General features: G+C 47.1%; 1 protein-coding gene across 1 annotated transcript; it reads right to left on the reverse strand.

Annotated features, from left to right (window-relative positions):
- Positions 1-2,950: 2,950 nt before the first annotated feature.
- Positions 2,951-27,557, reverse strand: Rab12 (RAB12, member RAS oncogene family). Its single transcript, XM_048435322.3, has 6 exons — positions 27,154-27,557; positions 15,191-15,251; positions 8,761-8,899; positions 6,003-6,092; positions 5,375-5,479; positions 2,951-4,259 (listed from the first exon to the last, which is right to left on the reverse strand). Exons 1-6 carry the CDS (start codon positions 27,518-27,520, stop codon positions 4,146-4,148), a joined length of 876 nt encoding a protein of 291 aa, XP_048291279.3. The 5' UTR covers positions 27,521-27,557; the 3' UTR covers positions 2,951-4,145.
- Between the last annotated feature and the right edge of the window lie 271 nt (positions 27,558-27,828).

Here is a 27,828-nt window from a genome sequence, read left to right on the forward strand (position 1 = left end):
CCAGAGATCCTGAGTTCAATTTCCAGCAACCACATGGTGGCTCACAACCATCTGTAATGAGATCTGGAGCCCTCTTCTGGCCTGCAAGCATACACACAGACAGAACACCATATACATAGTAAATAAATAAATAAATAAATCTTTAAAAAAAAAAAAAAAGAAGTGTCCTATATTGAGGACACTGACATTAGGGGCTACAGAAGTCAGACAAGAAATATGGAGAGGATGTTGATTTTACTGTCCCCTTGGTGATGATGACACAGTCAGCTGGGGTATACATCAGCAGCGGAGTAATTACCTGGTATGTTTGGTCCATACCGCTGTGTCCAGTGGGTGAGAACGCACAGGCTTGCAGTCTGTTTGAATACCGATTGCCAGAGAGCCTTTGGAGGTCTAGGACCCCTGAAAGCACGCTCAGTTCCTAGCTCACCCTTCCTGAGCACACTGAACAACAGAGTGATCAAGATCTGGTATCTAAAATTACTTTACGTAGGTTCAAGTATTTACTACTTAAAACATCTAATCACCTTTTGACAGATCGTTGGACCTTGGTGCTCCCATTTCCCCAATAAGGATAATCGATGACCGCCACCTCTGCCACCCGACCCAGCTCAGGGGCCTTGTGAGAGTAAGTATCTGTAGGTCTCATGTAGCAAGGCCCGGCATCCAGCTAACAGTAGTTAGCTGCTGCTATCAGTGCTATAATGTTAAAAAAAAAAACCTAAAAATAACTTTAGACTAACAGGAAGCTAGAAAAAAGGGATATAGTATATAGACTATAGTAGTCATTCCTATGTCCGCTTATGGAGACATCTAACGTGACCAGAATGCAATGATCCATTGGGAAAGACGTGTGTACAGGGATGTGACCTGGTCTTGGACCTTGTTCTGTGCTTTACAGTGGTCCTAGATAACAGGTATAACCAGGTTGAGGTCCTTAAGGGACTGAGGAGCCATGGCAGAAGTCAGGTCTGCCTGGGTAACATCTCTTCTTTTTTTGGTAAAACATAGCCTATAATACAATGAAATATGCATTTTAAAGCTAATTTGTTGAACTGTCTTTGGACTTGCACCAACTTTTAAAGAAATGAACCTTGGGGCTGGAGAGATGGCTCGGAGGTTAAGAGCACTGATTGCTCTTCCTGAGGTCCTGAGTTCAATTCCCAGCAACCACATGGTGGCTCACAACCATCCGTAATGAGATCTGGTGCCCTCTTCTGGTGAGTAGGCACACACGCAGATAGAACACTGTATACATAATAAAAAATAAAAATAAAAAAAAAGAAAAGAAATGAACCTTGCAAGGTTTAGGGAGTTTTGCGTCTTGGCCAATGTTTTTATTTTACTTCTTACGTGTATGACTTGAACTTGTGGGTCCATGTGGAGGCCTCCGACAGCTTTCCACAGTGGGTGCTTGGCCACCTTCATGTGTATTCCGTGGATCAGACTCAGGGGCGAGGCTTCTGTAGAAGTACTTTTACCAGCTGAACTATCTCACCAGACCTTGGTTTTTGTTTTTAACTTTTATTTATCAGGGCTGGCGAGATGGCCCGGTGGTTAAGAGCACTGGGTGCTCTTCCAGAGGACCTGGGTTCAATTCCCAGCACCTGCACAGCACCTCACAACTGTCTGCGTCCCCAGTTCTAGGGGAGCCTCCTCCTCTGGCCTCAGTGGGCAGATACACATGCCGGCAAAGTACACAAAGCAAAGGTTATTCCTATTTATGTGTATGCTTGTCTGAGTTGTGTGTACCATGACTACAGACACCCGCGGAGATCAGAAGGCCTAAGAGGCCCTGGAATTGGGACTGCGGGCAGGAGTGTACTGCTTGATGTCAGTGCTAATAACTAAGTTTGGCTCCTTAGCAAGAGCCGTAAGCACTCTCGATCGCTGTTTGTCTAGTCGCTGGCTTTGATTTTTCAAGAGAGGGCCTCAAGTATGTAGCTCAGGCTCGCCCTGAACTTCCTTCTTCCTTGCATCTGCTTCCTGAGTGTAGTAATATCTACAGGTGTGTGCGCCGTCACACCTGGCACCCACTGAGATTTAAACATTCTGCCCCTGCTAGCACTTAATACAGGTCGGTGCCCCTAAGGAGAAAGAGCTCCAAGGAGCCCTGCAAGGGAGCTCTCAGCTCAGGGTGCTCAGACCACGAGGGGCATGGCCAGGATGCAGAGACAACAGCGTGAGTGTGGGATGGCCTGGCAGGCAGGAGAGAAAGGAGCCCTGAGGCTCAGGTACTGAGGCTGGGGTCCCACCATCAGCGCTACCATGGCAACCTTCCTTCCTCTTCCCAAGTCCCTTTATCAGGAAGAGGTAGAGCTTGGAGGTCAGCCCAAAGGGATTGAGGCAGTCAACGACTAACTGCAGACTACGGCTCGGCTCGCTTGTCAAAGCCTTTAGGACTCTATACTATACTGGCCCATGCACACCATTTGTGTGTAGGAGCTCACTATTTTTAAGCACATTCTTGGTGTACTGCCACACCCAACACCCCCCTCCACAGCCTTCCGTCTTCCTCACAGCACTCCACCCTGGCTCTCAGCCCCACCCCCTCCCCCAGCTGATAACCACAGTCCTGTCTGTGGATTTCAAGACTACTTCAGAGTGGAGTTAAATAGTGATCACGTGTGCTTACTCACTGTTCTGTCGACAGCCATCAGGGTGTTCCTGACTTCCAACTGCTGTGAACACTGCTGCTGGGCGCTGCCGTGGGCACCGCAGCTGAGGGCGCCACGGCCATGACCATTGCTGGAAAACGGTCTGATACCTGATCTGCCTCCTGAGCACACAGACTCGGACCCAAGCTGAACCCTTCCCGAAGCAACCAGGGTGTTTTCCACGGCAGAGCTCCCTATGCTTTCCCTGCCTACACTCAGAAGATTAAGATGTGGAGCTGTGAAATACTGGCATGAATAATTTGTAACTGCATAAATGCATATGGCGATTCGACTGTCATTCATAAATACAAAATTTTATTTGCACTTCATTAGTGTAGAAAGACCACGATGCTTCTCATACCACAACACTCAGGACACGCCAAGTTATTCAAATACATACTTATTTACCTTGACTAAACAAAACAGTGCAGTTTAATAAAAGATATACCAAAGATAGCGTCCACAAATTCCGTATCAGACCAAAAAAGAAAAAAAAAACCAAAACAAAATAAAAACAAGAAAACTTGAACACAGTCTAGGCTTAATAGGAATAGGCTTCACCGTCGACGGGAGAAGTTCATCATTACAAAGATACAGGATGTTTAGGCAAATGCATGTGTATTCTTCCATATAGTAAAATGTAACTCTTAAAATCCCTATAAATAGGATTTGTGTAGGACAGCAGTGTGGTTTTAAAATCTTTTCTATAGTTTCAGAAACTTGTCTTCTTTACTTTTCTTTATCCTTCTTCCTCCCTCGTGCTGGGGATTGAAGCCAGGGCCTCGTGAGTGTTAGGCAAATGTTCAACACTGAGCTACAATCCCTGTCCAAAAGTCTTTTCTCTATTGAATCTTTGTTGTTCTTAATAGCTTAGGTCACAGTCAATGGAAATCCCTAGACTCTGCAGTCAGAGGACCAGTCCCATCCAGCCATCTGCCTGGGAAAAGCCTCTCACTACATAACCCGACAGATGACTCTGCGGGTGAGGCGGAGCTTTGCTCCGGGGCAGAGACTCCAAACCTCAAGATGCTACAGCTGGGAAAGCCTTGGAGAAAAAGAGAAGCAGTTGTCATATCTTCTTTTTCAAAAAATCTTCAGTTTTGTAGATTTTTTCTTTGAAACGGAAAGCGAAGCACCAGGTCCTCTCTTCTCATTGGAGTATCTGCCTCGTAGTGTAATTACCAGGGACATTCATAGTACTCACGAGATACTACATTTTCTTCTCTCCCATTCTTCATATTCGAAGTACTACGCCTCCCAGTGTATGGACACTACACACTGGGGTAATGAGGAAATATAATTTGACGGGAAGTGTGTAACTTATAACCCAACCTTACCCAGGATTGCATATTTGCATATTTACAAGTTAGTGTATATAGCTGACTTGGGTTACAAAGTGCGAAAGGAAATTGTCACATGATTGTAGTGCAGAACAGAATGGTTTTCCCCTTCTAGGAATCGTTTGCACTCCGTCTCCAAAGCAGCAACTCAACAGCATCGGACATGTGGTCTAGGTGGAGGCAGCTCTGGTGGGATCTCAGGCTCTGGTTGTAGAGAGAGGATGCTATTGGATAACTCGTTTCTCAAAATATCAAGAGGCATCTAAAGGACAAGGAGAGAACACAGAGACCTTAGTCTTGCAGGTGAGAGGTTATGTTCTAATTGTACAACTTCTGTTTATGTGTCTGAGTGTTTCAGTGTGTGTATAGGTCTATGTGCCACATCTGTTAAATGATGAAATCACAAGGGAGTGTTGGATGCCCCGGAACTGGGTCCTCGGGAAGAACAGCCAGTGTTCTTAGCCACTGAGGCATCTCTCCAGCCCCTTTGGAAGAGGCTGGTGTTTGCCCAGCATGTGTGAGGAGACCCTAGGCTTGATCCCTAGCAATGTGTTAAAAACCACACATTCTTTGCACAGAATCTACTATAATAAAAATTTAACATATTAATCAATAGAAATTGTCTGAAGAAAGCAGCAACCTCTGCCAGGCTTCTGAATCAGTCATATCTGTGATAGTCTATGAACTGGTCCTCCTGGGGCCTCAGTGACGTAATTGGTTAGGGCTTAACAGTTAGCCCTCTCTACCTGGAAGGTTCTCCACTGCCAGATTCAATGAAATTCTGAGGGAAACATCCGGGAAGAAATAACTGTGACCGGAACAGTACAGCGGTCCGTAAAGGGCGCAGGCTGCAGCTGTTCACAGCACTGAGTCATCTAGCGGTGGTTTTCAGGGCTCCTACAGTCGCCCCTAACCAGTGGCTGGAAGGGGTGGGGCCGCCTGGCACCCTCTGTGGAGGTCCCATGCAGAGAGAGGCCAGTAGCTGTGGTCCTTCTCTAAGGAAAGCCCTACACCACAAGGGGGCTCCACATAAGGGAAAAGGAAGTGTCACATGAACACGGTACTTTATTTACCTGTAGTGCTGGACACTGAGCCCGGGCCTCGTGACTGCTAAGAAATGCTGTACCACATTCAGCCCTACCCTATTTACATGTTGCTAGGCAAGAATCCAGGGCCTCAAGCATGCTAGGTCAATGCTTTACCAGGGAGCCACACCCCAGCTTCCCATGGCCATTAGATCTTGTATAAGTCACTCCAGAACATTCTATCTCAAGCAAAGTAAACAGACTGTCTATCAACCCTAAGGACTCCAAACCCCTACACACGAGCAGCAGCTGCCATGGCAGCTAGTCGAGCGGCACATTTATTTATTTTTACCTTTTTCAGAATGTCATCAACGAGTTTCAGAAATATCTCATCCACATTGAAATTGTCCTTGGCGCTGGCTTCACAGAACCGCATCCCAGTTATCTGCTGTGCAAACTGAGAAGACACGTGCCCGTTTTACCATGCGGCACAACCCAGACCTCTGACAGGACCACAGACTCTGTGCTTTACCACCAAGGGTGGGGTTGCTCAGGGTCTGTACGGTCCCATTTATGTTCAAATATCAGGTTCATGTGTACAGCAAATTCCTGTAAGCAAATAGCAGTGCATTGAACAGAACCTTTAGAGACCTTTAAATCCTATTATGCCTGTAAGAGTCTAAATGTACAGTGTATCTGACATTTAAAATATGAGTATCAATGCTTCTTCATGATTGGATCCTTAGTAAAAGTCAAGGCAGGAGAAAAAAATCATCAAAGCAAATCTTACAACCTAAAAACATTTTTTTTTTCTGTACAAAATGTCAATTTACATAATAATACAGTAGATATCAACGTGTTTTGCCCTCTGCTTCAAATGAATCCAAAAAGGAGGTAAGTGAGCAAACAGACGGCCGCGCCTGGCACTCACTGTGCGTGACCAGCACGTGAGCGACTGCAGGGCACCTACATTCACGCACCTTTTCTCCTTGCTGCCTGGAGATTTCTCTGTCTGCTTCACAGTCCAGCTTATTTCCGACCAGGAGAAGCTCGGCGTCTTCCGAAGCGTACTGTGGGGTTGTCAGAGACGTCACACACGGACAGGCATTGTCAGAGATGATGTCACACACGGACAGGCATTGTCAGAGACGTCACACACGGACAGGCATTGTCAGAGACGTCACACATGGACAGGCATTGTCAGAGACGTCACACACGGACAGGCATTGTCAGAGATGATGCCACACACGGACAGGCATTGTCAGAGACGTCACACATGGACAGGCATTGTCAGAGATGTCACACACGGACAGGCAAACACGAGCACACACAACGTGTCACCAGTTACTAACTGTTCCTTCTCTCCACTGCCCCTGAGCACCTCCTGGGGTGGACAGGACCCTTGGTGTTTTGGAAAGTACCTTCTCAGAGGTATGAACAACTACCATGGTCATGGGCTTGGCCTTGGCCCCAGCCATTCTTAAGACTCTGTTAAGGAAATGACTAAAAACAACGGTCAAAGCTGAGTACTCAAAAATGGTCATCAACTGAAAAGGTCAAAGTTCAACAAAACAGGTAAAAAATGTAGCAAGGTGGGCAAAACCAGAGCAAGTCTTCTGTTCCAAGAACATTCAATGACACAGGAAGGCCCTCACGGTAAACACCTGGTGATAAGATGAAGTCAGTCCAAGATTTTAGATTTACTTTTATGCTCTAAGGAAGTTAGTATTAACTCTACAATCCAGAACAATTTTAAACTGCCCCTGCAAGGTTTAAAAAACCATAGGTATGCTGGTATCTCTTGAATAACTCACTCCATTTTGTGTGCTTTGAGTCATTTGAAGCAGACTGCATGGAAGGAACCAGAGGATCATGGCCAAGGCACTCCTGAGGCCAGGAGAAGGGGTGGCAGCAGCTCCTATGTGGGTGTCCTGCTGACATAATGGGACAGTCTGGCCCAAGCTGAGCGTTCTAGAAATGATAGCTCTTAATAGCCTTGGTTGTGTACACCTTTGATCCCAGCACTTGGGAGGCTGAGGCAGGTGGATCTCTGTGAGTTCAAGACCAGCCAGGGAGGGCTACATAGTGAGACTCTTGTCTCAAAAAAGAGAAAAGAAAAGATATTTCTTACACAAAGAATGACAGAACACAAGCCAGGCCAGGGCATCCAACCTTGGCAGATTCGCAAACCCAAAATCCTAGCAGGCCCTCATTCACTCAGCACATTTCGACTACAAAGTATGTACCGTCCTCAGGAGCAACTCCAAGGTTTCAAACAGAGGGAATCCTCCGCGGCACACAAACATCTGCTAGGCATTTCTAAAGGGTGGTGGCCCACAACTGTAAACATGGATCTTGTGATGCTCAAAATATCTTGCAGGTTCTGAAAATCATTTTCAGGAATGTAAGCTCCCAAACACTAAGACCAGGAGTGGGAGGTAGCCCAGTTGGTAAAATGCCTACCACCTAAGTATGAGGACTTTAGTCTCAAGTCTACAGACCAGGTGTATGGTGTGAATGAGATGCCCCCGGTAGGCTCTGGTCCCCAGTTAGTGGCACTGTCTGGGAAAGCTTAGGAGATGAGGTTTCGTTGAAGGAGGGATGTAGCAGGGTGGGCTGTGGGAGTTAAACTCACACCATCTCAAGCTCTCTCTCTGGGCTTGGTGTTTAAGACATGAGCTCTCAGCTTGCTGCTCCAGCCTGCCGCCGTTTCCCCACTTTACGGGGATGAACTCTGATCCCTCTAGAACCCTAGAACCCTAAGGCAGAACAAACTTTCCCTTCTATAGCTTGCCTAAGCCATGATCTTTCATCACAGCAACAGAGGGTAACCAATCCACTATGCACGAAAGCTGACTGTAGTTGAGTATTTGTAATCTGTGAAGGAGAGATAAAAGGCCACCTAGCCCACTAGTCTTCCTAAAAGGTGAGCTCAAGAATGAGAAAAACCCTGCTTGCCTGGCCTGGCCCAGAATCCGACTCTGATGGTAGCACCCTTCTTAGCCTCACAGTGTCTAACACACTATGAAGAGGCACACAGGAGAGCTTGCTTAGTAAAACCAGAAGTGAACCTTGCTAGCAGCTAAATGACACCAAAGTACAGTCAGGGTTGAGTATAGTTTACACAAAACCCATTTTGTGTTGGTTACATAAAGGAATTGAACATCTAATTACTGCCTAAGGAGACAGAATCTCAAACTGCAGTCAGCTGTATATACACAGTCACATTTCAATCCCAACTGCTCTGTCTTCTAAAGGTGTACTGCTTACACACATTTCCTAGTGGAATATACTGGTCCCATTAACCATGAAGATACAGAATTTTCTGTAATAATTCATTTTTAAGCTGAGAGAAACCGTCTCTTGTTCAAAACGAGGAATCAAAAGAAAGTGTAGACAATTAGATCCCTGGACCACCTCTGAGTACCAAAAACTACATAAAGAGTGTCCACACGACCTTTCTGCTTCTTTAACTCCGAGCAAGAGGCAAGATAGAGCAGAAAGAGGAAGGAAGGGTTTTGGCAAGAATGAAGGCTTGTTTCCTGGGTTACAAGCTGATCCTGGGTATTCTATTCTGTCATTGCCTTATCTCTAACAAGGTTGCATAAGGACAAGATGACATTTAGTCCACTAAGGATGCTACATCATCCTCCATCGTTCTGATCCCCTCTTCCTCTTATGAGTAATGCTATGATGCCCACACACCGCGAGCTCACAACAGGAGAACATGACACATACCTTATCAATCATCTTCATCCATTTTGGCAAGTCATCGAATGTCTCTTTCTTGGTGATGTCATAAACTAGTATGATCCCCTTGGCACTTCTGTAATAGGCTGAGGTAATGCTGTTAAATCTCTCTTGTCCTGCCGTGTCCCTAGGAAACAGCGGTAGAGATCAGTCCCCAAACCAAGTCTACATGTTGGTGCAGACACTCGCTCCTCCTCCACCCCAGGAGACGGGGATATTCTGCCCAGCCTCACAGGTGGAGAGGAAAAGTTCAGGCTGTTACACGGTTAGAAGACTCGTGGTTTGTCTGTAAACAGATTGACAACTAAACCGCATAACTGGAGACAGATTACCCCCTGAGATCAACAACAGCTAACCAGACTACCACCCTTCCTCAGAAAGCCACAGCAGTCAGGCCAGGACATCAAAACATGGGGTCATCTGCTTCTTTAAGATAAAAAGGGAGACACGGCTCTCAGAAAACCACCCGCAGTTCCCACTGACCTGCTTTTGGCGCCTGACTGAACGCTTGCGGCAGGAGAAAACGTTCCTTAGAATTACTATTCTGCATCCTCCAAATAAATACTCAGGTTATTTTCTACTCCTCAAAGCCACTCCACACTAAACTGTGTACGACCACACGACTGAGCACAGGGAGGGCAAAGCGTTGATTCCACCCAACAGGTTATTAGCCTGCTATCTACTGTACGTCAGGGTGGAGCCGCTTCATCTAAAAATGTCAAGATTTGTTTATTTCTTTCTCTTTCTTTCTTTCTTTTTTGAGCACTGGCTGCTCTTCCAGAGGATGGTGGTTAAATTCCCAGCAGCCACGTGGCAGTTCACAACTGTCTGTGGCTCCAGTTCCAAGAGATTCGACACCCTCGCACAGACACACCTGGAAGCAAAACACCAATGCACATAAAGTAAAAATAAATTATAAAAGAAGAAATGCTGTTTTCATAAAATGCTAGGATTATATAAAGTGGATAGTGTCATTTGGTGGATGTAGAATCTCTGAAAATATTTCATGCAGATAGCAAAGAAAATAATAGAGTTTAAGGAATAAAGTAAAAATAAAACAAAAAAGTAGACTGCCAGCTGGGTTTTAGGGTCGGTGGTGTGTTTGTTCGCTTGGCACGTGGACATCTGCTTCTCGTCTTTTTTCTAAGATTTGTTTATCTCTTTGTATGAGTGTCTTGCCGCATGTACATATGTGTACCACATACGTGCCGTGCCTGGTGCCTGTGGAGGTCAGAAAAAGGCAAGAGACCCCTGGGGCTGGAGTCAGGGATGGAGCTGGGAACCCACGTTGGGTCTTTTGCAAGAGCAACAAGTGATTTTAACTGCACAGCCATCTCTCCAGTCTCCACAAATGTATCAACTATTGATGGAGGTGTCATGTTAGAAAGACAGAGAAAAATCCTAATACTCTCTCTCTCTCCCTTCATCTCCAGGAAGCTGAATTTTCATTGTAATGCTAAAGAGCTCATTTCAAGCTGGAGGTGGGGGCCCACACCTTTAATCTTGGCACTTGGATCTTTGTGAAGTCGAGATCAGCCTGGTCTACAGAGTGAGTTCCAGCACAGCTAGAGTGGTTACACAGAGCACCCCAGTCTTGGGGGGGGGGGGGAGCTCATTTCTAGAGATTTGGGTTTTCTGCTCTCAGTTAAATCACCACTTAATAGAGCAGCACAGGATCTCATTATTATTAGTTCTCTCTTTACCTTTGATACAAGCTTAAAAATTCCTGCAATTCTGTTTTTCCAGTTTGGTAATTTAACATTTAAAAAGATTTATTTTTAATTATGAGCATGTATGTGTACGATGTCTGCATGTGTGCCTGAGGCCAGAGGCTTCAGACCCCATGGAGGTGGAGTTACAGGTGGCTGTGAGATTCAACTTTGTGAAAGGAATCAAACTCTGGGTCCTCTGAAAGAGCAGAACAGTCAGGCGTAGGGCACCTTTAATCCCAGCACTCAGGAGGCAGAAGCAGGTGGGTCTCTGTGAGTATGAGGCCAGCCTGGTCTACAAATCAAGTTCCAGGGCAGCCAGAAAAACCCTGTCTCTAAAAACAAAACAACACCAAAACCAAAAATCAACCAATCAAACCACACACACACACACACACACACACACACACACACACACACACACGCATGCACGCACGCACGCGCACACACACACTCAGTTGAGATAAGACTCCCCTACAGTGAAGATGGGTAAGGAGAAGTGGCAGATAACCATTTCAAGGTTTCAGGTCCATTCCAACACAGTAACTTAGAGACAGATGGTTCAGCACTTAGAACACTTACTGTAAAAAGGAAAAAAAAAAAAAAAAGAACACTTACTGCTTAGAGAAGACCCAAGCTGGGTTCCCAATATTCCTATCAGATAGCTCCCTAATGCCTATAACCACAGCTCCGGGGATCAGATACCTTCTTCTGGACTCCACAGGCACCTGCACTCACGTGTACCTATCCACGCAAACATACATATACACATAAACTCAAGAAACTACATGCCCCTGGACAAATTTTAGTGACATATTAAGTTTTCACGTACATTCATGTACATGTAGAAATATATAAGGATAGAAAAAAGTGGCAATCAATCAAAGAATTAAAAAGGTGGCAATGACAATATGTAACGTGAAAATGTGATGGACAGCTGGAGCCTTTGGGATGTTAGATGTGCAGGACTCAGGGTGGCATTCCCCCAGAATGACCACACAGAAGCCATCAAGAAGAAGCGCATCTGACAGCTGCTCTGTGGTGGTCAGCGGGCACCTGGCTCCTGACCTGCTGCTCCCAACTCCACTGTCTTGAAGCTGCTGACAGAATGACACACCAGACACCACACAGAACACATTACAACAGCAACGGCATGGACACTGTCCTGGCCCCTGGCACACGTCACACAGTAGAGGCTGAGCATCCTCGATCTAAAAATCCAAATGTCCCAGGATCTTTTTGAGGGCCAGCATGATGCTGATGCTGCCCATGAACGACTTTCGACCTGACCTCAAAAGAATGCAGACCACAGATGCTGTGTAAGATTACCTTCGAGTATATGTAAAACAAATGAGTTTCATGTTTACACTTGGGACCCATGCTCAAGCTATTTCATTGTATCTAAGCAAATATTCTAAAATCCGAAACACTTCTGGTCCTAGGCATTTTGGCTAAGTGTACCCAATCTGTACTTTTATTAATGAAATAATCAAAGAGAACCGTGACCCCAGGATTTTGTTTACTTAGCAAAATGAGTACAAAAATTATTTCTATCACTGAGCCAGAAGGGCTCATTTTTCATCTTTTAAATAAAATATTTCAGAAGAAAGTCTTTTGAGTATGGTGTGATTAATCAAGTAGCTCGCATATTATAAAAATAAGATTCACTCTGAAAACCATTCAGGCAAAAGGTGACGGACTGTGGTCAGATTAAGCAACTCCTGGGCACTGGTGAGTCACAGGGCCTATCTCTAAGTGTCTGCAGAGGGGAACAGCTAAGAGTAAGGTCTACACTGAATGACTTCACACCATTTGGGCGGGGCTCTCAGACTAACACCAACATTCCCACCCTGTCTCCCGGGCTGCGAGAGAGCGGTTCTTGGCTCCCCCCATAAGCCCTTTCCACCAGTAGAGACTCTAGCCCTTAAACCATGAACAGGGACAAGACATCACTCCCTTAAGTTGCTGTCAAGTACTTTTTACAAGGAGCAAGGAGTACCAAGTCTTGCTTCCTAACTGACCAGGAACATTCCGTGCAGAAGTGGGCAATCAGCTTCTCTGTAAATCCAGTATATACCACTCTTCCCCAGAGAGATTCCCCAGTGCCACACGAACACTCTTCCCCCATGACATTTCCCAGTGCCACACCAACAGTCTTCCCCAGTGACACTTCCCAGTGCCACACCAACACTCTTCCCCAGTGTCATTCCCCAGTGCCATGCCAACAGCTGCAGAAATTTACAGAGGGTCAAGAGGGCAGAGGGCAGTTTCTGGAGAAAGTTTTCACATCTAAGAGAAAAGCAGTCTGTGAGCCCCACGTGGCTGAATACAGACTATCAACTCTCATGGACCAGACTTCCGTAAGAAAAGCCAGGAATTAATCCGAGTTGAAGACACTGTGGAGGAGGCCAGACACAACCAACAAGACACACTTGAATATTCAGACATAGCTTAAAAAAAAAAAAACAAAACCCAAAAACCCCAAACCACTTATTCTTCGTTATGTATACATTTGAGGGTGCCCTTGCAAGCCAAAAGGTGTCAGATCTTCTAGAGCCTGAGTTACAGGTAGTTGTGAGTGAGCCATGCAATGTGGGTGATGGGGACCAAATTCGAGTCCTCTGTGAGAGCAATAGCCATTCGTAACAATTGAGCCATCTCTCCAGCCCCGGGACATGTTCTGCTCGTCACCCACTCAAACCAGCTGTACATTCTAATATTAGTCACGTTACCCTTCTCAGAGAAAAGAAGACAGCCAGATGCTGATGCTGAGGTGGACATGTCCTGGATCCTTCAAAAGCTGTCCTAAGATGCTTACTGTCAGAAACAGCAGCTTAACCCTTCATGTACATGGGAGTTTTTCCACATGTATGTGTGTGAACTAAGAATGTGCCTGGTGCCCAACGACGTCAGAAGAGGTAGTTGGATCCCGGGTGTGGACTCACAGACAGCTGTGAGATACCCTTGGTGCTGGGAAAGTGCTAAGCATCCTCTCTCTCCAGCCACGAAAGACAACCTGAGGGACAGCAATGAACTAAAGAGATCGTTACCTTTCTGTGGAATAGTCTAAGAAAAACCTACTTTTTATTATCAGATATTTAAACAAAACTGTTGAAAACCAAACAAACCCATAAAACCCCGCAACACAAATTCTAGTTGGTATTAATAATAAAAACCCAGAGTTGGATATAGGGGTTAATGCTGAAGATCAGAGAAGCAAAGCAGCCAGCCACTAGAGAGTTCTTTTACCTCTCCCAATGCTCAGACCGAAGGGGCGATCCGTTCTCAGTGTCTCCTCAGACTTCATCCTCAGACTGCAACTGTCTTCACCAAACCTCAGACTGCCCTGCTCCTCAGACTCATTCTGCCTTATATTCCTCTCCACGCAGCCATAGTGTTCTCGTCTCTACTTCCCTAGTGCTGGGATTAAAGGCCTGTGATCCCAAGTGCTGGGATCACCTTTGTGTGAGCTCTGTTTCTCTTTTAGACTGGATCAATTTCATGTAGCTCAGGGTGGCCTTTAATTCACAGAGATTTGTCTGCCTTTGCCTCCTGAGTGCTGGGATTAAAGGCGCCACCACTGCCTGTCCTCTATGGCTAGCTAGTATGGCTAGCTCTGCACTCTGATCTTCAGGAAAGCTTTATTTGTTAAAACACAAACAAAATATCACTACAAAACCCCAAAGCCCTTACATGGGTTACAGAGTTGCGGATGACCAAAGGAAAGTGATTACCTCAAGACACCAGGAGAGCAAGGCTGGCTTGGTTGCAGCTGTGCCCCAGACAAGGACATGGATGAAGGATGGAGACATGCCACTAACATTCAAGCGTTAGATGACCGGTGAGACCACAGATGCGGCAGCAATTAACGCGGATGAAAGCAAACACACACAGACGGTGGACAGACAGGCAGAGCTGAGGGCGACCTGCCAAGATGAGTTAGTAAGCTCAGTGTTATGAGAAGCACAACTCAGTGTCCAAGCAGCTCGGTGGGCCACTGCTCAAGCGCACAGGCCAGACCCTGCCTTTCTTCTGCAGAGGTAGCCAGCAGCATGGGGAACTCTAGCTGCCACTGCGGGCTGCTAATAGGGAAGAGAAAGACTCAAGCCCCGGGAACAGTTAGAACACAGCCGGCCTGGCCTCGTGTTCCAATGCTGAGCTGAGAAATAGTCTGTTCTCCTCAGATGGGTTTCTGGGTCCCCTTCAGTATGCAGAAGACGCCCTGGTCACAAAGTACCCACAGGTCAGCAGGAAGGGGCATGTCCGCCAACTACATCCACACTGCGTCAGCACAGGACCCTGAGCTGTGGCGTAGCTGATGTGCTTTTCCCTCCTGACAATATGGCTGCGAACACATTGGGCTCCTTTGAATTCCATGCAGTAATTTTAAAGACATGAAGACATGCTTCGCCTTAACCCCCCACCGCCAGCACCGGGTTCTACCACTGAGCTACACACCAGTCCAAGACACGCCATCAAGCAATCATCTTAATGACAGCAGTTTGGAGACATCCGTGATGGGGAAGCACAGGCAGAGGCGCACACAGGCTCTCGGGACAGCGACACAACACCACGTGCACATGAGGCGTGGAGTGGACCCGTCCCTGGGAAGCGCTAAGGGGATGAGGCGGGACGGCTCAAGGGCCGTTTTAGTAGCCAAGCGTGTGGACTGTTAGACACATAGCGTAACTGGGGCAGACTGAACTTACCAGATCTGTAGTCTAATTTTCTTCCCCCTCAGTTCTACAGTCTTGATTTTAAAGTCAACACCTGTAGATAAAATAAGTGAATATGAAGCAAAAATAATAAAGATGCAGGGTATCACAAGAATCCTACTTATAAGTATGACTCAGAAAACTAAAAGGATCAGTGTTGCAAAAATTCAAAAGTGTGAGGGACGAATGTGTCGAGACCGCGGCTCCAGGCTCTCTCCCGCTCCACCCTCAGCCGGGAGCCCAGTCAGGGCTTATCCCAGCACCTGCTGGACATGTAATTTATGACTCCTGGGGCCATTTCAAAACCACAGCAACAATAGCAGAGGATGCCAACTCAGAGATGATTCTTAGATGGAAAATTTGAAATTCAATCCTGATTTCAAGCAGCCTTTGTTTGAACCTGGCTCTCACAAGTGTTGGTAAATATGTGCATGACTTAGCATGTTACCTATGGAGAAACAAACTGGTAGACAGGCTGGGCAACCGAGTTCTCAGCACAAAAAAAGAAAAAAATTACCCATTTATAGATTAGCACATTCAATTTTAATTTTTATTCATTTTAATATTGCAAGCAAACCATCATGAGTAATATTTTTTCTTCTTAAAATCAGACCAGTAAGCTTCAAGTTAATTTTAAAAATCCAAATTTCATTGGTGTATCTCATCTGATATTTTTTATGGTTACAGACAAAAGTATCTCAAGCCAAGATTTTCAAATAAGCATTTACAAGCAAAGAAGTGAGGAGAAGCTGGCTGACCACAAGCACCAGAAACCCTTTTCTTTTGGGTCTACTTCCTAGCCCGCTGCCAGGACCCGAGATGGACGACCCAGACAGCAGGCGTGTGCAGGGGACCACAGCCAGCACAGTGACTCTGCCTGTCCTCTGCTCAGCCATTTTGGGACCCGAGGTGAACAGAATGACATGTGACTGGGTTAAAATTAGCAACACACCAGACATGTCTGTGAGACCGCGCTGGGGGCAGTCCCTACATGGGCAGCAGAGCTCCCTGGCTAACATCACAACGAAGACACTGCATTTCAATCTCAATTCTTGCTTTTTTTTTTTTTAAATGTTTGTTCATTTGTTTTCTTTTTTGGTTTGTTTGAATCAGGGTCTCTCTACATAGCCCTGGCTGGCCCGGACCGCAGAGATCCACTGGCCTCAGCCTCCGAGTGCCAATACACCTGGACGAGCAAGGCTGACTAACACCGTCTCAGCTTCCCAAAGTCAAATGGTTTCCAGGCACAGCCGTGACCTGGGAGCAGGTTGGTGCAGGCGGATAGCCTCCAGTGAGGCTCCCAGGACTCAGTCCAAGGTGACAGGACCTTAAAGTGACATGTCCGAGGCACAACCACACTGGCGGCTCCACTGTGACATGGCACAGCCTGGTGACAAACCCGTCTCTGATGTGAACTCCAGCCTAAACTCACCCTGCCATGAGCACTGTTTTCGCTCACATTTTAAGAAGTAAACGCTTACTCATTTATTATTGCGGTGTGCGAGAGCACAGGACTTGGTTCTCTGTACCGTGTGGACACCAGGGGGCACATGGCCAGGCTCCGAGGGTGGTGGGGGCTTTGCACACAACCATCTTGTCAGCCCCCTTGATTTCACTTTTCTTTTCCTACTTCAAATGACTTTGTTTGCAGAATCTGAGTTAGGGGATGTAGCTTTGGGAAGGCCAGTGGCCTCTCTCCCGAGTCCTGCTCCCAACAGCACCAGAGCAGGCCACCTGTGCTCGGAGGCCGGTTCTGGGCTGAGTGCGTCTGCACTCACATGCTGGCCACTCTTTCTCAGCCAGCTTGAAATCCTACCTGTGTTAACAGTCCTTTACGAGGATTAGTTTTCTAACCACAGAGCTCAATGAATGGAAATAAAAGGATCAGACATCAATACTCAAAATCAGGAAAGAAGGACAGTTACTTAAGATGAACCTGAACAAAGAGTCTGTTCGGCCCGCGGGAGAACCGCGTACTCCTGGAGCGCAGTCAGAACAACAGTGTCAGTAACTGCAGCAGAAACGTTCTAAGGCGGGGAAGAGGCTCGATCGAAAGTCTAGACATGGGGGGGGGCGGGGGCTGGGGAGCTCTTGCAGAGGAGGACTTGGGGTCAGCCCCAGCACACACATGACAGCCTGTGACTCCAATCCAGGGAACCCAATGCCCTCTTCTGACCTCAGCAGGTACTGTTTGCACGTGGTGCACACACATGCCTGCAGGCAAAACACTCACATGCCTAAAATAAATAAATCTAAAAAAAAAAATCAAGTCAATAAATGATAACAGCTCCCTAAAACTGTCCCCTCTCTTAGATAAAATAGCCTGCATTGTATCTAACAGCTCCAAGTAGCTTGTAATGATTGGAAACGTAATTCAATTTATGGCTTGGACATTTATCTTTGTATTAATACAAGCATAGCACTGAACATGTCTAAAAATGTCGCCTCACAAGTATAAATAAAATGACTCCATGCTGTGTATCTGCAGCATCGGCGTGCCACAGACACGACAGCGATGACAGCCTCAGCTATTCGGGCCGTCAGCACAGTCAGGAGTGGGGAAGTACACATCCGTACTCAGGGACAAACACCGTCAGGAGTGGGGAAGTACACATCCATACTCAGGGACAAACACCGTCAGGAGTGGGGAAGTACACATCCATACTCAGGGACAAAGCGGGCGTCACCTTCATTTCTATCTGCAGCTCTGCTGAAAACCCAGTTTCTCAGAGGTTTCTTGACTAACAGGCATGCAAGCAACCTTCACTATCTACCCTGCGGGTTAATTGGGACAGTCCCTGCCCTCAAAGCTGGCTCACACTGACGTACATTAACACTTGGCAACAGAGTACCTTCCGCGGCTATCCCTCTTAGAGAACCTTCTCGCCTGCCCAGAACTCCTTTCTGTCCTAGATTTCACACGGAACCTTCCCTGACCACATTGCCTTGCTCCCACCCCAGGTCCCGGTCCTGCGCTCTTCTTGGCCTCATGGAATCTTTCTTCGCTGGCCTCACCCACTTTGAGGACTGTGCATCCTCAAAGATCTAGCACCCTTGGCTTACTGCCCAGCACACAGCAGCAACTCGATGACTGGGATGGTGACGGGCAGTTGGCCTCTTCACTAAATGCTGGAGAGTAACTTAGGAAAAAACTAGAGATATTTTGAACTGAGGTAGTTTTTGTCTTTAAGACAAGAGGCAGACAAGGAAGCTATGGAATGGGAGTCTTGGATATGAACACATCTTGTAGGGGACATCAGATCAGAGACAGCAGGGGTAACTACTAGACCGCAAGCTAACACAACGGCAGAATCAGGATTCACACTCACGCTTGTGTGAGCAACTAAAGACTGTTATAAAGATCAGACGGGTGAGGAAGAAAGGCACGTGAAGGGGTGTGTAAATGGCCCATCATCTTAATCACGTCAAGCCCGGCTGTCTCTCACAGCTGAAGAACTGCGGCCTAGGCAGGCCAGAGGGAAAACATTCCCAAAACATTGTTTCTTTTTGCTGGTCCCTAAGAAGTTACAAAACAGAACAGCAGGAATACACAGAATTCTCTTTCTTCAGTTCCTTTCCAGTCAAAAGAGAAAACCACCACCATGGTCAGTCTTGGACACAGGCAGCCCCCTGCTACCGGCCTGTAGGATCACCTTGCTTCTCTACCAACTCAAGCCCACAGCTTGCCCCAGACAGCATTGGACTTTACTGAACATCAGCCCCGCCATGGAGTCCAGGCTCTCACACACGTCTCCATGTAAAATGGCCGGGACACTACGGTTCTGCCAGTTACTGCCTTTGGTGTGGAGCAGGGCTTTTCTTCCCAGCACACACCTTAGACAGTGTCAGCCACTTTGAGACATTATATCGACTTGACAGTGGCAGACTAAATTAAGAGATGTGTCAAGTTACAGGGGCAAGTTCAACATTGGGTGGGCGACACATGTCTGACAGTCTATATTATTATTATTATTATTATTATTAGGAGTGATTCTCCTGTCCAAGCTGCATCCCGCATGAGAAGAGTCCAGGGTGAACCGCACACTTTGAGGGACAGGTAGATGCACCGGCTGCCTCGAGACCTAGTCTCTACTCTTGTAGCAAGTTGAGATTTTACTTTGATTTTTATGTGCATTAGTGTTTTGCCTGCATGTCTGTGTGAGGGTGTTGGATCCCTGGGAACTGGAGTCACAGACAGTTGTGAGCCACCATGTGGGTGCTGGGAATTGAACCTGGGTCCTCTGGAAGAGCAGTCAGTGCTCTTAACTGTTGAATCATCTCTCCAGCTCTCAAAAGTATCTTATGGGTAAAACCTCATGGATTTGGCTGGCTTTCCCTCCCTAAGCTAAGCTGTGAGGATTCAGTACAACTAAAAACAATGTTCTAATTATGAAATTTTGTGATCATTTCAGAGAAAGGAGCTATTATAGAGCAAAACTGCAGGTGAGAGAGGGCTGGACAGATATCAGGGGTTTAAGACCACTGGCTGCTCTCAGAGAGAACCCAGGTTTGGTTTCCAGAATCTACATGGTAGTGTGGAGCCATCTGCAACTCCACTTCAAGGAGACCTGACACTTTTTTCTAGTCTCTGAGGGCATTGCAAACATGTGATACAGAGACATACATGTAGGTAGAACACATAAAATAATATAATAAAATACACATAAAATAAAAATAAATCTTTGAAGAAAAAAAGTGTGTGTGTAAACCCACCACGCGTCACTGCAGAAGCTCACTAGGCTACGGCAGCACAGGTCCACGTGTGTACACCCACCATGGGTCACTGCAGAAGCCTTGACAATTGCAGACCATCCCATGCCTCTGCTCGGACACACAGAAGCATAAGACACTGCCACATACCTGACATGAACACGCTGGCCCAGCAACATAGCACAAGGCAGGGAGAGGCTGGGAGCGTGCATGTCCGTGCCCAGAGACAGCTCTATTTTCATGGAAGTATACAGGAAGAACCTCAGAAAACAGTGCTCATGCCTTCCTAAGGAAAGGAGCCAGAGTTACCCATCCTGTTGTTTGCTGTATTCCAGGCAGTACTCTAAGAAAACACCACACAGCCCCTGCACTGAGCAGCAGTAAAGCCAGCTGAACACCTGGCTTGCCCCAGCTCTTCCCCACTGTAAAGGGTTATGGCGGACACTTGGTATTTCTTACTCTATTGTGTGTATTGTGCACATCTTTATAGGATACGGATTTTCTGGAAGTTTCTGCATTTACAGCACCAATATGGAAAACAGGACGATGGATCACCTTTTCTGGGCCTAGTTTTTAGGACATGGTACCCCCATTTATTCCAACCTTGTGAACTAGGGAGAACGTAGGTGCCTCCAACCCTCTTTTAACAAATGAGAACCTGAGGGAAGTGGTCTGCTGAAAGACACACTGGTAACTTACAGAAGACCTTGAACTGAGGTCCAGCTGGCTACCTGCCCAACTGCACCATCTGAGCAGCACAAGGAAAGGCCAGGGGGGGCTGAAGAACAAGACTTTTCTTTTTGAGTAAAAATTAAAAGAAAAAAAGATTGTTGGCCTGAAATTGTACTTTAGCTGATCAACTGGAGAATACTAACATCTTATTACACCAAAAAAAAAAAAAAAAAAAAAAAAGAAAGAAAGAAAAAGGACAAGGAAGGGGAAAAGAAAATGGGAGAAAAAAAAAAGCGTAGCTCTGTATTGACCGGCAATGGTGACGTCACAGGGTTCTGGCCCGTCAACTTCAGCAGCTTCACACATTAAGAAGGGCGGGGAACAGGAAGGCTCTTCATCCGCCTGCCAGAGGTTCATTGGAGCTTGTTTACTTGTAAGCTAAGAAGGTAGGAACACAAGTGCTGGAGTCAGCAGTTGGTCAGACTGGAGAGGAGGAAGGGGAGACTTTCAGTGTCACACACATGATGTCCTAGCAGCCCGTCAAACTGGAGAGGAGGGAGGGGAGACTTTTAGTGGTACACACATGATGTCTGAGTAGTTTGTCAGATTGGAGAGGAGGGAGGGGAGATTTTCAGTGGTACACACATGGTGTCCCGTTAGGTCTGTATTGTTGCTTCCTGGCTTTAAGGATTAAATAACAACATAACCACACTCAATGAGGGTACAGGGTTTGGTCTGTAGTTTTGTTTTCAAAATAGTTTCCAACATGAAATCCGTGTAATAGAAAGGAAAACGGTAAACAACCAGTTTCTTCCTGCTGATGAAACACAACAACCCTCACCTCTTCTTTTCCTTTTACACTGGACTCTACCGTCTTTGTGTCTCACACCCCTCTAAAGGGACAAGCCGGGTATGCAGGTGTCAACTTCGTGTCCTATTTAAATGCTCCTAGAACGGTCTGTGCGAGACCGACTACTGTACAAAGCCATGTCTTCCTCCCCAGTTCGGATCAATGGCAGTTGGAACAGTGTGTCTGATGCCTCCCTGCAGAGCAGCTCTCACCTCTCATCCTCAAAGGCCAACTTCCCAGCCAGCTCAGGGCCTCGACAGATACCCCTGGCAGAGTCCACAGGCTGGAAAAAAGGAGGCCCTCTACGCCTATCATGTACAATTAGATTTACCCTCTTCGGCGTGAGAAGCAGAAGCAAAGGGGGAGCTCTGAGGCCAGGTCTAACTAGGTTTTTATTTTCCTTATGCAGCTGACTCCAAAGAAATCTACAGTCTCCCTCTGAAAGACAGCTACCAGGTGTCACAAGGTGGACACCGCACGAGCCTGTGAGCTTACACTAACTCCCGAAATAAACCCAACCACAGTGCGCTGCTCCCTGGGCCTGTGACCCAAACCGCACCACTCGCGTCTTCCTGAGCTGTCATCTCCCATTGCTCTGCAGTGGGTGGGGCAACCGGGGAGGCTGTGCTGCCCCAATGTTTGGGAAGGGATTCTGGACATTCTTGTCTGACTCCCCTCTCTGTTTTGCCTGCCCATATATCTGTGGGCCACATGCATGCCTGGTGCCCTCTGAGGTCAGAAGGGGGCATCAAATCCTCTAGAACTGGAGACACAGATGGTTGTGAGCTGCCTGCTGGGAGCTGGGTACTGAACCCAGGTCCTCTGGAGGAGCAGCCAGAGTTCTTAACTGCTGAGCCACCTCTCCAGCGCCCCTCACCACAATTCTCGTAAGTGAAATACTAAGCATATGTGTTTGGAAGACTGCATTTAAGTACAGAAGTGCAATCAAAATAAAATCAGAGTTTTAATGCAGAAAACAAGTATATCTTGACTACTCTCACTCCAGCCTCAGCCCTGAACGCTCCAGACTAAAGAGCAAAGCGGCCAATTTCCTCCACACCCACTATGAAACTTACAGGTAAAGACACCGATGACCACATCTATAGGCAAGCCAGATGGCCATGTCTGCAAGGACCTTACTCATCCAACTGTTTTAAGAGCCCTTAATTCTGTGGTCAGTTCAAGAGCTCCAGCAGGTGTGTCCAGATAGCTGAGGCATATTCGATTTCTGCAAGAACCAGAGAGGACACCAGGAAGACAACGCGAGGACCGTGGCCAATAGGCTAGCACTGTCTCTCTAAGTACTTGGAGTCTTCTGAGACGGGCTGGGAAGTTGTAAGAATTGCTAGAGAATACAAAGGTCCTCAGAGGGAAATTTTAAAAGCTTTCATCTTTCCTATTTTTTCTATCTTCATTTTAACTCTCACCCCCTTTTGGAACCGATGATGGTGGGCTTTGAAGACATCTTTTTTTTTTTTTTGAATGAAAACATCTTTACTCGGCAAAATAAGAGAACCAATGATCCTATGACAATCCCTACCATTTTTTAAGGGGACTTTCACTGCTCATAATAATAGAATTTTGGTTTAGATAGCTTTACATCAATTTATTCTGTATTCTGAAAGTTTTTTTTGTTTTTTTTTTTTTTTTTTTTTTTTTTTTTTTTTTTTTTTTTTTAGACAGGGTTTCTCTGTGTTGCTTTGGAGCACCAGGCTGGTCTCAAACTCACAGAGATCCGCCTGTCTCTGCCTCCCGAATGCTAGGATTAAAGGCATGTGCCACCACCACCACCACCAGGCATATGTTCCGAAAGTTTCAGAATACTTTCATATACATAATGAGATGACAGAGACTGGAATGAAGGCCAAAACTGTTTGTGGTTCACATCGCTCATGAACATAGCAGGAAGGTCATTTAATGCACGACCCCTTAGAGATGGAGAACAGCCAGCTCCTAACTACCTGATGTGGGTGCTGGAAACCAATTTCTGGTCCTCTGCAGGAGCAGCAACACTCTTAACCATGGGACGATCTCTCTAGCCCTGCCCCCCCAAAACAAATTTTAATGGATCTTCTCAAACTATACTTGAAAAATTTATTTATGCAAAATTAAGGGGGATCTACAACAGAGAAAACAGACCAGGAACTCTGTATGGCTTCTCTGTCTCCCACCCAGATAGTAATCACACGAGCACATGTGTACCCGGGTTCACAGCAGCGCACACAAAGTGTTCACAATTACACGAACACACGCGTACCTAGGTTCACAGCAGTGCATGTAAACAGTGTTTACAATCACATGAACACACACGTACCTGGGTTCACAGCAGCGCACGTAGTGTTCACAATTACACGAACACACGCGTACCTAGGGCTCACAGCAGTGCACGTAAAGTGTGTTCACAATCACATGAACACACGTGTACCTAGAGATTCACCCAGAAAGTAATCACATGAACACGTGTACCGAGGATTCACAGCAGCACATGTAAAGTGTGTTTACAATCACATGAACACACATGTACTTAGGGTTCACAGTAGCACATGCAAAGTGTGTTTACAATACAGGAATCCACGGAAGAAAATGGTTCAGGTATGTCAGAAACATTGTCTAGGCAAAGAAGAAACTGGAGAAACTGTGGGCTAACATCTATAGCAAACTTGCTTTCTTTTTTCTATCACTCTAACTTCACAAACACTGTTCCTATACTTTGAAAAGAACTGGTCAGATTATTCTAGTTTTATCTTACTAATTCAATTTCACAAATACAAATCTATTTGAAAAATCATACTCTACAATAATTGCCATTAAATAATTTAATATTGTGGCTTTTCACACCTTGTGAATTCTATGTGTTTCAAACCCAGTCTGCTCTGAAAATTAATCATAACAATAAAAAAACTCCAACATTTCGCTGATTCAAACTTTACATGCTTCTACCAGCTCAAATCCCTAAGGAGCTCCCTAATTTCCTGTTACACAAAGTCCACAGGTGTCTGATGCGCTGTCAAAGGTATATTTCAGAAGTCTCTCTTCAGTCTCTGAATTACAGGTGCCACGCCCTTGCTTCTACACTCCATCTCTGTGCACACATGCTCAGGGCTTCTACACTCCATCTCTGTGCACACATGCTCAGGGCTTCTACACTCCATCTCTGTGCACACATGCTCAGGGCTTCTACACTCCATCTCTGTGCACACATGCTCAGGGGCTGTGGTCTCCTCCAGGAACAGCCGATATCCGCGAGCCTGCCTCAGTGAGGAAAACAACATGGGGAAGACACTCATCCTCTGTGTGGGGCATTGTACTGGGGCAAGAAGAAACTAGAAACACAGGCCACAGAAGGACCCCAGGAGTTTCTGCTCAAACAGCAGCTACAAGACCACACCACACCCAGAGTCATATTTAAACAGCATAAAGGAACTTAAGGAATGAACTTAGCTCCCCGCAGTTCAATGGGAAGGAATCCTCTAAGAAGCTCTCAGCCCCAGCTGGGAGGCGTGTCAAAGCTAAGTGCTCTCCACTGGCTTCTGGCTCCCCGTGAGCGTGGCACCACTTGCAGGCTGAACCCGCACCCTGTTCCACTTCCCCCACGGGCAGCATGACAACCAGCCCAGAGCAGGTGCTCCACCAATGACCTGCTCACTAGGAGGGAAAGCGAGTCAGTGGCAGGAGCTAAAGAGACGCCCATTAGCATTGGTTGTCTTTAGGCTTTGAGTAAGTCATGGTTTCCATCTCCCTTTCAACTCTCCGCAACAAGAACCATTTATTGAAATTAACTACTACAGGCTGCATACAAAGTAAACAAAAACATTTAAGAAAAAATATCCACCCTCAGTGTGGGGAGACACACTTACACATGTACATATTATGTGTACGGTTTCCCTGCTCATTCCCAGATAATCTATGTAATCCCATGCTATCCCATTGGCTGGTTTCACTCTGTCAATGCTGGGAAAGCTCACAGGGCAGGTCCACCCCTCTCAGAACTACATGCTAGCCAGGGTCTCGAAGCATCCATTTCTATGCGTCCCATGAAGTCTTTCTAGAGTGTGGGTGTCCTGTTCTGGAGGGCAGCTTTACCCATTGCCTCACACCTCATGACTTCACAGTGTTAGTATCTGCACTAGTATCCTTCCGAATCAGACACAATCATACCTTTCATTTTTACACATGTAAGTAAGTGCGGGGCTGGTAATCCTCAATGGCCTTCAAATCCTACTGCATTTACACCAGCTACTAACAAAATAACACCAGCCTCATTTCCTGGTGAATGAAAGTGTATTTCCCTATACACTTTCATGATTCAAGACTGGATATTTGCAACAGGTATAATTATGTTACTGGATTTTAATATTACATCCCCCAAGACAAACAGACAAACATTAAAAAAAAAAGGGTAAAAGGAGCATGAATATTTAAAAAAAACCCAAATAAATAAAAGTAGAAGGGAAGAACATTAAGGGGCATTCTCAAAAAGGAAACTGAAAATGTTAATGTGAAAACTGGAGGATTAATTTTCCAGTTAAGGACTTAAAACTGCCATTGTTTTGTTGACAACTCACAATTATGATCTCATGACCTCTTTAGGGAGAGACCCTAAAATTCTCATCTCAATATGGGCACCATCAATGGTTACAACTGTAAACATGTGTATACGTTTTTTAGCATTTCAAATCTCCAGACTGAGATTTGTCTTGTTTGAGACAGGGTCTCTCTACGTAGCCTTGTCTGTCCTGGAACTCACTGCGTAGACCTGGTTGACTTCGAACTTACAGAGATCTGTCTTTCACCAATACTGGGAATTCAAGACGTGTACCAAACATTTCTGGACTCCCTGTCCAGTCCCTTTTGTTTATTCTACAGAGTCACCCCAAATCAGAGTCCTCCGGGCAGCCTTTCTATGGGCACAACTGGTTCCCATACCCCCCCCCCCCACGAGCCTCAATGTCAAGTTCTGTCAGTCCAACGTCATTAAAAACATTCCTTTGAAGTTTCAAATCCAGATCCCGAGGAAGGAAAGCAGCAGTGTTATCGATAGATTTCACCGACTTCGGTTGGGTAGTGGAGGAATGGTTCTCACTTAGCCTGTCACCCGGTTATTTGAGGTCAAGGATAAACACAGCCGAAATCCCTCTGCCCTACATTTGTACACAAAACAAGAAGCTGGAGCGCAGCTTTACTGCGAACGGTCTCTGCAGTGATTTTTCAACTTCTTCACAGTAAAATATGAAAACGGATGGGAAATGAGAAAGCAAGCCCTGGTTCATTCTTCTAGCCTGGAAAGCTAAGAGGTTCGAGCCCCCTTAGGATGGTGACCTCGGGGCGCTGCACCGGTGGCTGGCCCCGGGCTTTGCTTTCCCATCTCACAAAGCCGTTTTCCTGGGCGAGCTGGTATAACGGACCGGGAGTTTCCACGGATGCATCACCCCGACCTCATGACCCAAGAAGGCTCCGGGAGGGAATGTCCCGTCCCGGCTTTGGGGGGTCGGACACACGCGGAAAGGCCACGGAAAACTCGGCCTGGCCCCGGGAGAGGGTCAGAGCTTCCACGGGGACCCGGCTTGTGCGCGGCTCGGATGCCTAATGTTCCCACGGCGGGAAAGTCCGGGCACCCGTAGAATGGCCACGGGAAATTCAGCCTGGCCTCGGGAGAAGTCAGAGTGTCCACGGGGGACCGGGCCCCGACCTCCCGGCAGGCCCTCCCGCCCCAGGCCCGGCGTACCCACGGTGGACTTGCAGGCCTCGCAGAACGTGTCGTCGGTGAAGCGCTCCATTAGGCTGGTCTTGCCCACGCCGCGGGAGCCAATGATGATGACCTGCAGCTTGAAGTCGGCCGGCCTCGGGGGCTGCTTCCTCCGGCGGGCCTGGCCGCCCGACAGCGCCGGGGAGACCGCGCCCAGGCCGCCGCCCGCGGGCCGCCGGTGCAGCGCGGCGCTCGGATCCATGCACGCATACGGCTCGCCCTCGGGCCGCCTTCCGCGCGCCCCGGGCCCCCGCACACCGTCCACCCGCTCCGCACCGCCGCCGCCTCCGCCGCCGCCGGGAGAGGAGGAAGGGAAGCAGCTCCTCCGCAGCAGCGGCAGCAGCATCCCGGACCGGGAGGGGCTGGAAGCGCAGGCGCCGCGCGACGCGACGCCGGAGCGCGACCCCTGCCGGCCGGAGGACCGAACCGCACGCTGCGCTCCGCGGCGGGAGGACGCTCTAGGTCACTACGGTCCCCTCCGCCCTCCCTCCTCCGCGCATTTCCACTCGTGATTTACTTTCACCGCGATCAGTCCCTAAGAACCACGCACTTTTATTAGCCGCTCGCCCCGCGAACATGTTGCAAAGTGCATGGCCTGTGATCACCGTCCCGAACTCAAGTTGTTCTGGGTGCCAAGGATTCCCGGCCAGGCAC

The sequence above is a fragment of the Myodes glareolus genome, chromosome 27, assembly GCF_982192425.1.
Source record: "Myodes glareolus chromosome 27, mMyoGla1.1, whole genome shotgun sequence".
Classification (NCBI taxonomy): Eukaryota; Metazoa; Chordata; class Mammalia; order Rodentia; family Cricetidae; genus Myodes; species Myodes glareolus.